This window comes from Halichoerus grypus, chromosome 2 (genome assembly GCF_964656455.1).
Source record: "Halichoerus grypus chromosome 2, mHalGry1.hap1.1, whole genome shotgun sequence".
NCBI classification, from domain to species: domain Eukaryota; kingdom Metazoa; phylum Chordata; class Mammalia; order Carnivora; family Phocidae; genus Halichoerus; species Halichoerus grypus.
This window is the reverse complement of record NC_135713.1, coordinates 144,539,717-144,551,768: the sequence shown is the minus strand read 5'-3', so window position 1 is coordinate 144,551,768 and position 12,052 is coordinate 144,539,717. Positions and strand designations below refer to the sequence as shown.

Genomic DNA, 12,052 nt, shown 5'->3' with positions numbered 1-12,052 from the left:
GCGGCCCCAGCGCTGAGACCCTTGGTAAGATGCCGGGCTCCCGACCCAGAGGCCAGCGCTTGAACAAGGGGCGGTGGGTGGAGCAGGCCTGCGTGAGCACGGCAGCTGGGAGGGCCTGGGAGGAACAGGAGCGCTGGGGGGCTGACTCGTAAAGGGGTCGTGTGGGCCCGTGGGTCAGAGGCTCACCTTCCCTACTGCCTCTCTGCTGCATAGATACTGATGGAATGTGAACGAGCCATCGCCAGCAACCACCACCCAGGATAAGGCCCCAAAGCAACTGGCCTGCTGTCCTTCTGGAATCGTCCCTGACTGCTGTCTGACTAGCAGGTGCAGGAGGTAGGCAGGCGAATTTCCACCCTCCAGCGGGCACTGGGAGGGAGGGTGGGGAGCCACTGGATGGGGGAACCCAGCCTCGGAAGTGTCTGTCGTGGGCTCTGAATGGGCCTACCTGGTTCATTTTGGGAAGATCCTTAATCGTCTCCTTCTGAACCTCTTTCTCTTTGGCCCACATGCGAAGGTAGTGCCGATAGTCGGGAGGGCTGGTCCCCTTCTCCTCTGTGTATTGGGAGAAAAAAAAATCTGTCAGATCGAGCTGGGGGCCGGTAGCAGGCGGTGAGCGGGTTTCAGTGTTGTCTGGCACGGGGTTACCTGGGCCCTTTTATGAAACACCCCGGTATTTGGGGAGGTGGCAGTGGGAAGAACACTCCAGAACACCCGGATGTCTCCCCTGAGTTCTTATGCTAAAGTAAGGCCTGAGCTGACGAAGAGGGCCCCAACCTGTCTCCCCCAAGATGGCGAAGGAGGGACGTGGAGGCTGCAGAAAGCAGGTGCCCTGGAATGAGGTGGCAATGGGGTGTGGGGGTGGTATTCACAGCCACAAGAGAGTCAGGCCTGGGGCTGATGCGAGTGGCTTCCCCCGGCAGCTGGCTTCCCTGGGTGGGGGCCCCGCCCGCAGGGAGGAGCCCCAGGATCTGCATCGGCACTGGGAACAACGGCCTGCCTGTACCTCTTTTTTCTTGGCCGTCGTCACTTCCGCCTCCCTCCTGCTCTTCCTGCCGTAGTGTTTCTGGACAACCGGAAAAGAGAAAGCACACAGGGAATACCCCCGTGTTGCGGCTGCAAACCTCGGAGGCCTGTGAGCAGCCCCGTCCCATCTCCCGCAGAAGCAGAAGCCCAGGGCCTGCTCGCCTTCTTGGCCTGCTTACGGGGAACCAAGGCGCCGCCAGACCCGCCTTCCTCTCTGCCAGAGGAATATAAGTCTCGGCCCTCGCCGAGAAAAAGCCCGAGAACTAGTTTCTCTAGTGTCTGCTGAAAAGGGTCAAACCCAAGGCGGTCCTGATTCTCAGTTCAACCCTCCACCAACCACCGCACTGACTGATGAGGAACTGTGTGTACGGGAATTCTGTGCCGGGCACCGTATTTCTTAAAGTGACACATTTGCTGGAGGTGGCCCACACTGTCCCCTGTGGGGCCCATGAACGTGGGGAGCAGCAGGTGGCCCAGCTCTCCCAGACCTGCGGGCCACAAGGCCGCCGGGGGACCCTGGTGGGTGGCAGCCTCCCAGCGCTGTTGGCGATGGCGGGGAGTCTCTCTGGGCTCAGGCTTCTCACTGCTGAGTGGAGGCCCACTGCCGGGGGCTGCGTGCGGTCTGAGGACAGGGCTCTGTACCCCCGGGCCCTGGCCTTAACTGGAACCCCCGGGGAAAGCTGGGAAGGGCCCGTGATTTTCCCAGATTCTGAGTGTAACAGAATACCCATCTGTTTCTTTGGTTCGTACACCTGAGGCTTCCTATCAAGTTCAAATTAAGCCTTCTGACATGACCAGCAGGCCTGCCTTGGCTATCTGGATACGCACTGTGTTTCTCTTTTGGCCGTGTATTATCCTTGCTGGGTACTACCTGCCACGAGGACTTACAGGCTGGGGTTTTAGTCAACGCCAGGCCCGGAATGCCCCATCACCCTGGATCTGATGCCCCCAATGGGCTTTACATGTAGAAAGGAACGCCTCCGAAAAGGCACTCAACAAATGTATCTTTCCTTAAGGGAAGAGTTGTGTAGGCCATGAGGACATTTTCCACTGCCCTCCTCCACCTGTCCATTTCACACTGTGGCCACGATGGCATCTGGGCTTTCTCCCATGAGCGTGATGATGGAATACTGTTTGCGTGTGGCCGCGGAGCTGAGGCCCCGGTGCCGTGCCATGTGTCCTCATTTACTAGCCCCCTCGACAAGCACAGAGGCCGCCCCTCTCCTCCCCAGTAAGCTGCGGCTTGGTCCCGGGTCCTCCTCGGGAGTCATCCACACAGGAGGCATCCCTGGGACCAAGCGAGTCCAGGCCTCCTGACCATGTGGGGTGGGGGGTGGGGGGGTTAGGCAGACGCAGCCCAGCACAAAGCGGGTGCCCCTGACCCCCAGGGACTGACCTTGAGCCTCCCAGGGCAGGAAAAGGTCCAGATCTGAGGCCAGAGGAGATGCTGGGAGAGCAGAGGAGTGGATGAGAGAGGGAGGGAGAAGCCAAGGTCCAGGAAGGCAGAGACAAGAGAAACAGGAGTGAGAACACCCGGGGGGGGCACCCTCCCAGAGAGAGGCCATTGCCGTCACCCGTGGCTCCCCAACACAGCACGCTCCCCAAGCCCACCGAGGGCTGCGGGCCACCTGTGCGGGGCCCCACGACAGCCCGGCTGCAAGGCCAGAGGCCCCCGCACCGGGGTCAGCGGCGCTCACCTTCTGAGGAGCTGTCCTCGGTGAAGTAGTGGGTCGCTTCCAGGGCTGACTCGGCCTCCTCCGGGCTCAGGGCTGTGCTCAGAGGGAAAGGTGAGTGAGGGCAGGCCCCGCTCCCCGTGTGGCGTGCCCTGCCGCCTGCCAGGGCCCGTGATACGGTGTGGGGTCAGAGTGGTAACGATGATCACGGATCCCGGGTAGTGTTCCTTTCTTGACTTTGATGTTGTGTTTGAGAACGTCACATGTAGCCCATCTAAACACCTGATCAGTGCAGCTGGGAGTCCAGTGAATGGCCAGCCCCTCCCCCCCACCGCCCCACTGGTGGGGTGCAGAGCACTCTGTGGGGACCAGGCCCCTGCGGGCAGCCACGCAGGCACCAGTCACGCACAAGGGACTTGCTCTTCTCACTCTATGCATCTTGGGCATCGTTCCACATTGGCACGTTCTTTGTGATGAAGTGGTCCCCAGGGTTTCAGACCCACATGGTTCTGTGGGGGGGACTCACTCTCCCCACCGTGCGGTCGGGGATGACAGGGGTTGAACAGGCGGCACTTGGGGGAGGTGGCAGGGTGTGGGCTGTGGGCGACGGGAGGCAGACACAGGTGGCCCATGTGCCCTCACCTGGAGGACCCCAGCCCAGTGGGGTCTGCCCAACCCAGGCCTTTCCCTCAGCAGAGTCACACATGGCGGGCACCAACCTTCCCTGGAGGCGTCCCTGAGGCCAATGTCCCGTGTTGGATTCCAGGTGAGATCACCTGTGTCCAGGCCTGGGGCTTCCAGTTCTGGCCATACAGAACCACCCCCCAGGGGAGCTTTAAAACTGCATTCCAGGCCAACGAAGTGATGGCCTCTGGGGTGCGCACAGCACCGGTGTTCCAAACACCATTCCGCCCCCGTGGACGTAGCCGCTGACTCCCTGGGGCAGTTTGTGAACAAGAGCAGAGCGCCCCGGGCTAGAATTCTCACCTGCCTGAGTCTCAGCTTCCCCCTGAAAACGAGGGAACCTCATCTTGGAGAACTCTCCATGCTGGGCAGGGTGAGCTGGGCGCACACAGCGGGAACCCACAGATTATGGGACCTGGCCTGAGGACCAGCTGCCGGTCACCCTTCTCCCCACCCTGTGGCCTCTCAGTGTCCCCAGGAGGCTCAGGCAGAGTGTAGAGAAGCCAAGGGAGAGCAGCCCCTGTTCATGGCTGCACAACAGGGCTACCCAGCCATTCTGAGGGCCGTGGCAGTGCCCCCAGGCTGAGCCTCTGGGGATCAACAGGAGCGGCCTGTGACCCACCGGGGTCCCCCTCAGCCAGGCCGAGTCGCCTGAGACATTCCCTCTCAGGTTGTGCCCCTGCCCCTCCCGCTCTGCCAGGATGTGGAGCCCCCCGGCTGCCCGAGGCCCAGCAGCTCACAGAGGCCTGTGCCTTGGGACGCTGCAGCCCCCACTCGGTACACGAGGCCCTTGCGGGGGGTCGGGGAGGAGGCTCACCTGGGGGCAGGTGCAGCTTGTACAGTGCCTTGAGCTTCTCTGTCAGGTCCCCGTGGTACAGCCCACCTGCACAGGGAGGCCAGTGAGGAGGCCTGCTTGCAAGAGGGCACCAAAGCCCCCCGGCCAGTCTGCACTGGAGCCCCTCCCCTTCCCAGCCGGACTCTCCTGGACAGGTCCTTGGAGCCCCAGGCCTCCCACTTGCCCCGGAGCTTTGCCCTTCTCAGGGTCGCCAGACCCACGCTGAGCAGCCCTGGCCCGGGGGAGGTGAAGTGGAGGGGAGGACCCCACGGCACCCCCACATGTTCCCAGTGGGAAAACTGCCCTTTCCATATCAGGGGTGCTGTTGCAGGGGGAAGACTGGCTGGGCTGGCATCTGGAGGCCTCTTGAGGAGGGGCCCTGGGGCTACTCACTCATCCCCATCACGAACTCCTTGAAGTTGATCAGAGAGTCCTTGTTTTCATCCAGGAGCCGGAACATGCGCCCGGCCAAGACTGGCGTGTGGGCGCCGCAGGCCCAGGGCGTCAGGCTGGCGAAGAGCTCTCGGAACTGGCTTGCGTCAATGCGGTACTGCTCCAGGTAGGGCAGGCTGGGGTCCCGATGCACAGCTGTGGGCCGGCTGCCCCCCCAGTACTGACTTGCCAGGTGCTTGGCCTGCAGGCGGCACAACGTGGTGAGACGGCCGGGCCTCCCAGCGCCCCGGCGCTTAGGACCGCCCGGCTGGTCAGTGTGTCCTCCCCCCTCCGCTGTCCCGAGTCCGCACAGTCCCGGGGCTGGGAGCACCGGGCCCGACCCAGCATCTCCCAGAACCGCCCACACGAGCACCATCAGCCTCTTGCTGACAGACGCAGGAGCGGAGACACAGCCCAGGGCTGCTGGCCACAGCAGGTCACAGTGGGGAGAGGCGGCACTGCCTGGACCATTCCCACCGTAAGGCTCAGGTACGGCTGCCAAACCAGAGGCCACGGGGAACCGACAACAGGCGGTCTGGACTTAGCTGTTTCTGCCTGCTCTTCACACCTGTTCCCCTTCTTCTGTTAACAGCACCCGAAATTTTTTGGGAGAGCCCCTCCTGTCCACATCAGGCCGTGGGATGGGCGCATGGCCTAGATTTGGCTCAACAATAAACACCCTCCTATAGCCACAGCACCTAACCTGAGTTAGTCCAACAATTAACCCTGGATTTTTTGTTAAAACCACTTGGAAAGAAAAGGCTCTTTCCCCTGAGAGAGCGGGATGACCCTGGAGCTGCGGACGACAGTCCTGCCATTCTGTAGGAAGACCAGTCCAGAGGACATCTGAGGTAGGGGAACTTGGCAGTATGTTTAAGCCCCTTGATCCAGCCATGCCTGAAGCTGTGAATTCCTAGGCTTTCCAGTAACATGAACCAATGCATTCCCTCTTGTGTAAGCTGACTTGAGTGGATTTTCTGCCACTTAAGAAAGTGTCCTGCCGAAACTCCATGAAGGATTAAATTCTACCACATGAGGTTTGTGGCAACTGCATCTGAAGATGCTTTTAAATCAATTTCTCGGAGCACCTGGGTGGCTCAGTCTGTTAAGTGTTTGTCTTTGGCTCAGGTCATGATCCCAGGGTTCTGAGATCGAGCCCTGCATTGGGTTCCCTGCTCACAGGAAACCTGCTTCTCCTTCTCTTCCCTGCTTGTGCTCTCTCTCTAATAAAAATCGATTTCTCCTCTGGCAGGAGCTTGCTGCACCAAGGATGCACTTAGGGGACTAGGATGGGGTATTGGGCCTGCCCTCGCTCTTGGCTGTCACCTTAAACACCATGTAAAGGTCCTCCAGCTCTTCAATTGAGAAACCAATGTCCCCAGGTATAGCTCGGACCTAGAAGAAAAGAGAAACAGCGTGTACTGACGGATTCTCAAGTTCCAGGTCTCTGAGAGAATCCCCACGGGACAAAGGCTAACACAGACCATCCTGGTGAGGTTGCCGGCTGGCCAAGCCCTCGACGGCAGTCCATTCAGGGAAGGAGGTATGGACCACACGCTTATCCCTGGTCACCCATCCCGCCACTCAGTCCACACTCTCCAAGGTCCTTCTTGGTGAGCGCTGGGGGGGCCTTTCTGTCCTGAACACCCAGTCAGGGACACAAGGTGAGGGGCAATCCTGTAGTGACTGCCATCTGGATCCTTGGAAAGACTCTGGCACTGGCTCTCTGGAAGGTGTCCTAGAACTTCCCAATAAATGCTCTCTCCAGAGTTGGGGAGGACAAAGGCTTATAGCAGAGGCACAGTGGGCTGGATAGGTGGAGGGTGGCCGAGCGCCGCTACCCAGGGGCAGGGGCGAAGCCAGCAGGCTGCAGGGTTCAGCCCACAGCAGGAAGACTCTTGGCCTTTAGGCGCTGGGGGGGTCAGAGAAGCTTCGCAGTGACCAGCCCAGGAGCAGAAAACAGTGACCAGGCCTCTCCCACTTCCTCAAATTTGCACCTTCACTCCTGGATTCCAGTCCCACACGACTGGACTAGGGGGCTCTGTACCTGGCCATGTGGGCAGGAGCAGCCCACCTGGGTCACGACCCCCGCCCCCCCCCCCTCCCCCAGCAACCTGCAGCCGTCAGAGCCCAGCCCCGTCCATACCACGCTCCGCTTGGCTGTGTCCTCCAAGGACTGGATCACTTTCAGCCTCTGTTTAAACCGCATCTGTTCGATGTCGTCAGCCCTCAGGCTGCTGAATTTCTACCGGCCGGAGGGGACTCAGTGAGATAAGGCAGAACCACAGAGCAGAGAACTGCCCCAGGCACGGCCGCCCACCCCCACAGGCCCAGCTGGGGCAGGCCGGCCAAAGAGCCCCAGAGGGTGCTGACCTCATAGGACACTCTCAGGAGGTCGAAGATGTCCACTTCTGCTGGCGGGTCATCCCCACTAGTCAGCAGGGCATGGAGGTGTGGGACAGGAGGAGAGACACTCTGCCTGTTGACCACGTTATCCAGGTATCTGCAAGGGTTAAAGGACAGAAGGCTGGACCCCCACAGGCAACGGGGGCTCTCTCCTACTACGTGACGTGGAGGGACCTGATCTGCCTAGACTCCCAATCAGGAAGCGAGGGTGCTGAGGACGGGGCATCCTCCAGGAGGGCGGGCAGAGGCATGCCCAGGAGGGTGCCCTGGCAAGTCGGGGGTCCCCCTGGAGGCAGGAGAGAGGCCTCACCCCTCATGAGGCCTGAGCACTAACTCTGGGAAGCCAGGCTGTCCTCTGGGGGTCCCTTGGGTCGGGACCCTTTTTTTTTTTTTTTTTTTAAAGATTTTATTTATTTATTTGACAGAGAGAGAGAGATAGCAAGAGCAGGAACACAAGCAGGGGGAGTGGGAGAGGGAGAAGCAGGCTTCCTGCCGAGCAGGGAGCCCGATGTGGGACTCGATCCCAGGACCCCGGGATCATGACCTGAGCTGAAGGCAGACGCTTAACGACTGAGCCACCCAGGTACCCGGGTTCGGACCCTTTTTAAGCCCAGACCCTACCACACCAGGAGAAAGGTCTGTCCCAGTGGGAGGGATGACAGGGTCCTGGGTTGGCTCGGCGGGCAGGCGGCAGCATTCCTGGCAGGCCAGGGTCTCTGGGAGTGTTCCAGGCCAGGTGAATATGCACACACGGCCAGCAGGACCCTACAGAGCTCAGGGCCTGGGCCAGTGTGAGGCTGCGCCGGGGACCCTGGATGGGGGGGGACTCAGCTTCTCCGTCCAGAGAACCATGAGTGCACGGGGAGTCCCAGGGTCAGATTCTGAGGAGAAAGAGCCCTGTGGGCTACTGCTGGCTGGGACTAGAGCAGAGGGACTGTGGGCGGCACAGAGGCGGTGGGGGTGGGGGGAAGGGGCTGGATCCCAGATAGTCTGCGAGGGCTGGATGTGGGGACCTAGGGGGCAGGTGGTGGCCCATTCAGCTGTGAGAGCAAGCTGGCGCGGGCCCCTCCATCTAGGTGACGGTGACGGGGAGGGGGAGGGATGTTGCTGAGCTGGGGAGAGCAGCGTCAGGACTGCTCGGAGACAAGAGCAGGATACCCAGTGTCCGCTAGGGGCTGGACTAGGAGGCTCCGGCTGCCGCCCCCCTGCCCCCTCCCGGGTGCTCGGGCCCATTTTATCGGCTCCCAGAGCTGTCAGGACCCAGGGCTGTTTAGCTGGCACGTCCCACCAGGAAGCCTCTCTCCTGCACCGCCCCCCACCGAGTGTTCGCGGCGGTGCATGCTGAGCGAGGAGTGCCCAAGGCCGGAGATGGGCTGGGCTCTGCCATCCACGGGGGCGCCAGCCAGCGGCCTGGCGGGAGGAGGGGGGCCGGCTCGGTCACCTGCCCAGGACGGTCATGGCCTCGCCCTCGTCGCTGCAGCCCAGCAGCTGCTCCATGTTGGCATCCAGGATGGCCAAGGCCACCTGCAGGATCACCTTGATGCCCTCGTAGAAGAAGCAGTCAACGATGACCACAGCGCTCTCGAAGGGCATGACGCTGAGGAAGAGGGTCAGGAACCAGGACAGGGAGATGCTGGAGATCACCCCCAGGTCCTGCATCTTCTCGGACAGCTGTGGCAGGAAGTCTCTTGTGAGCTCCTCGAAGATGCCTTGGTCCACCAGGGCCCCTAGAGAGAGGACGAAGAAGTCTGAACGCCGGGCCCACGCCTCTGGCTTGGGCCCCAGGGTGGGTGTGGGGAGCCCACCTGATCCCCGGCCAGCTCCGCTCACTCGCAGGGCTGGAGGAAACGGGAAACAGTGTGCGGGTTTCCCTCTACGGCGTCCAAACCACTGTGTGAAAAGAATACTTGCCCCCACTGTGCTTGGATCTGCTTTTGGGGAAATACAAATCTCTCCCTTCTAGAAGTGTCTGCCGTGTGTCCTGCCCTGAAGCTTGTGAACAGATGTGTGATTATAAAGGACCCCGAGAGAGGGAGACCCCCAGAACCAAATGGTGGGGGAAGGACATCTCAGAGCCACAGACTGAGTCACGTACATAATTAAGTATGTTTGCCAACACATCTCCACTTAATCACGCAGACTCTACGGGCTGCCGTTCCTGGTTGCTGAGGCCGGGTGACAGGCACCCGGGGATGTATGGACTCCCTGCCCTGGCTGCGATATGGAGATCTTGCACAGTAAAAAGCCTTGCGGAGAGTTATAGGAGCGAGAACAGAGGCCCCAGGCCTCTCACTGCCGGCTCCCGGGGAGCTGCATGCAGTCTGGGCAGACGGCCGGGAGTCTGCGTTGGGTCTCCACCTTCTAGCTGCGTGCTGATTTCTCAGCCTCCTCATCTGGGGAATGGGGACCGTGAGTGTCTGCAGCCCGCTGCGCATCTGAGAGGCTCTGAGAGCTCACCCGTGCAATGTGCCTGGTGCGGAGGCTGGCCCAGGGAGAGCCGCCACCCCGCGGGGAGCCGTGGGGCCCCAGCACTCACCCACCACCCTGGTGTTGTAGTAGTCGGGCAGCGTGCGCTCACAGAGGGCCACCAGCAGCCAGAAGGCCTCCTCCTCACTGCCATAGAGCAGAAGCACGGACGTGACGATGTTCATGGCCTGTGGGCACAGAGACGGCAAGGGGGAGGCTCACGGGGCTGGGCTGCCAAGTAAGACTGCCCCGTGCCCCCAAGGGGCCTGCATGGCCTCACTCTCCAAGCAAGTCCCACAACGACAAACTATCCCACCCAACTCCAGGCCATTTGCCAAAAGGCCATTTGCAGGAAACCAATTTGACAAAAACCATCAGCCAGACCCCTCCCGTTGGGCCAGTGGGCACTTGGAAAGCCGAGAGGGAGGGTATGAGCATGTGGCCCTTCTTCAGAGCGGTTTCTGGTGTTGGAGGTGTGACAGGGGGCCAGGCGGATGGGAACGTGAGCCCCATGCAACAGCTACACGGCTGCAGTGAAACGGGGGGGGGGGGGGGGGGGGCGGCGCACAGCCTGAGCCGATAGCAAGGCTTCTCAGAAAAAGCTTTTGCTGGCGGAGCTTCTCTTAAAAATTCTCTAAAGCCAGCACACGGACTTGCCCTGCCCCGGGAACAGGTCACGCAGAACACTGGCCGTACGGAAAGGGACTTCAGAGGGGGCGGCACGCTTCTGGGAAACCCAGACGTGGGCTCCGGGAAACAGAACGCCATCGGACTGGGCCGGGGAAGTGCCCCCCGGATGTAAAATCGGATGCTGCTGGAAGTGCAACTTGAAACCACGATGAGATGCCACCTCACGCCAGCAGGGTGGCTACTGCCCACGGACCGGAGAGCCAGCGTGGCAAGGGTGGGGGGCAAGTGGAACCCTTGTGCATTGCTGGGGGGGCACGTAAAATGGTGCCGCCGCCGTGAACAGCACTATAGGGATTCCACACACACAAAATGGAAGGTCGGATCACCACACGGTCCAGCAGTTTCACTTGTGGGTACGGACTCAGGAGAAATGAAAGCCGGGACGGGAACAGACACCGCACGTGCCCGCTCACGGCGGCGCTCCTCACAAGAGCCCGAGGCAGAAGCCACGCAAGCGTACAGCTGAAGATGCACGGGTGAACCGAGTGTGGCCTATACGCGGAGGGCAATACGGTTCGGCCTTAAAAGGGGAGAAATTCTAACACAGGACGCGACAGGGACGAGCCCCGAGGACGCTGCGCTAAGGGAGTAAGCCGGTCACCAAAAGGCGGATCCTGTGCGACTCTGCTTCCAGGAGGTACAGAAGGCGGGCAAATCCGTGCAGAACGGGGAGCAGCAGGGGGGATGTCTGCAGACCCTCAACACCCAAACGCCCCAGCCCCCGGCCGCGGCACACAGAAGGCAGTATGTGCTATGGGGGGACGTGAGCGGTGAACGCTGTCCCTAGGTACAGCTCTCTTGGGGGTCAGGCTTTTCCAGGGGGCACAGGGCACAGTCACTCAGGCCTCTGCCGAGCAAGCCACTGGCAGGAGGTGCGGCCTCTAGGCCCGGCTCGCCCCCTTTACCTGACAGTAGCCGATGGTGGGGTTTCGGAAAGCATAGGCAGTCAGCACCCGCCGGAGGGCAGCGATGCCCAGCTCGTTCTGGAAGGCGGGGTGCTCGGGCATGGAGCGGTGGAGGTCCCGCTCGATCTCCTCCGTGGCCAGGCTGGACTTCCCCGTGGACTTCTCCACCAGGTCAGCATAGTAACCAGGGTGCGTCACCATCTCGTTCCAGGCCCCTGTGGACACACAGCTGGCAGCCGTCTCCCTTGCCCTCCCCTCCCGCGGGGGCCCTGGGGTCCGTTAGGAGGCGTGAGGCAAGGGTTCCCTGGTGACCAGTCCTGGGAGGGGTCGCCCCCCCCGCCCCAGTTTGAATGGCCTTCTCGTGAAACTGTCCAAGTGGCCAAGGGCGTGCGTGCTGGCAGAGCCAGTCCCAAGGAAAGGAGGCCCGCAGTGGGAAGGCACCGTCTGGGCGACAGAGCCCTACCCTTGGTGTCTGCGCCCCAGGACGGTGCCCCCGGCTCAGGCCCCTCACCGCTGAGAGCCCCATTTTGGCCTTGGAAAGGGCTAGCAGCTCCTGTCTGGCTGACTCGGGAGGCCGGGTCAGGGGGGCTCTCACCCAGCAGCCCTGGGGGGCCGGGCCAACGCCGGGGCAGCTCACCAGAGAAGAGGAGCCACAGTTCCCCGCGGAGGCTCTCAGGGATGCCCTTCAGCACCAGCTCCCGCGTTTTGGCCGTGCGGTACATGCACACACCGCGCCCGTATTCAAAGAAGTGAATGTTCCACGACTCCTCTTTCATCTTCTCCTTGGCCTGGGGAAAAGCAAGCACTGGGTCTGGGTGTGCGCGCCGGGGCCCTCCTCCATCTGCGGCGCATGTCTATGAGAGCCCAGGCCGGGCGGGGCACAGCACCACCCCGAGGCAGCAGCGAAATGAGCCTCCGTGCAGAGGCCTAGAGTC

At 61.5% G+C, this 12,052-nt stretch overlaps 1 protein-coding gene across 2 annotated transcripts in view; it reads right to left on the bottom strand.

The window, feature by feature from the left end:
- The window catches only part of TBC1D9B (TBC1 domain family member 9B), a 43,129-nt gene that overhangs the window by 2,999 nt on the left and 28,078 nt on the right, over positions 1–12,052 (bottom strand). Inside the window, exons 9-21 of one of the 2 annotated variants that reach the window (XM_036071195.2) lie at positions 11,755–11,905; positions 11,118–11,332; positions 9,593–9,710; positions 8,498–8,783; positions 7,024–7,153; positions 6,797–6,895; positions 5,977–6,045; positions 4,612–4,852; positions 4,201–4,266; positions 2,724–2,795; positions 2,423–2,473; positions 1,007–1,066; positions 449–555 (exon numbers count right to left, since the gene is read on the bottom strand). In XM_036071195.2, coding sequence (XP_035927088.2) covers positions 449–555; positions 1,007–1,066; positions 2,423–2,473; positions 2,724–2,795; positions 4,201–4,266; positions 4,612–4,852; positions 5,977–6,045; positions 6,797–6,895; positions 7,024–7,153; positions 8,498–8,783; positions 9,593–9,710; positions 11,118–11,332; positions 11,755–11,905 — 1,665 coding nt within the window. The remainder of the gene's footprint in view (positions 1–448; positions 556–1,006; positions 1,067–2,422; positions 2,474–2,723; positions 2,796–4,200; positions 4,267–4,611; positions 4,853–5,976; positions 6,046–6,796; positions 6,896–7,023; positions 7,154–8,497; positions 8,784–9,592; positions 9,711–11,117; positions 11,333–11,754; positions 11,906–12,052) is intronic. The other variant, XM_036071196.2, reaches the window with a different exon arrangement.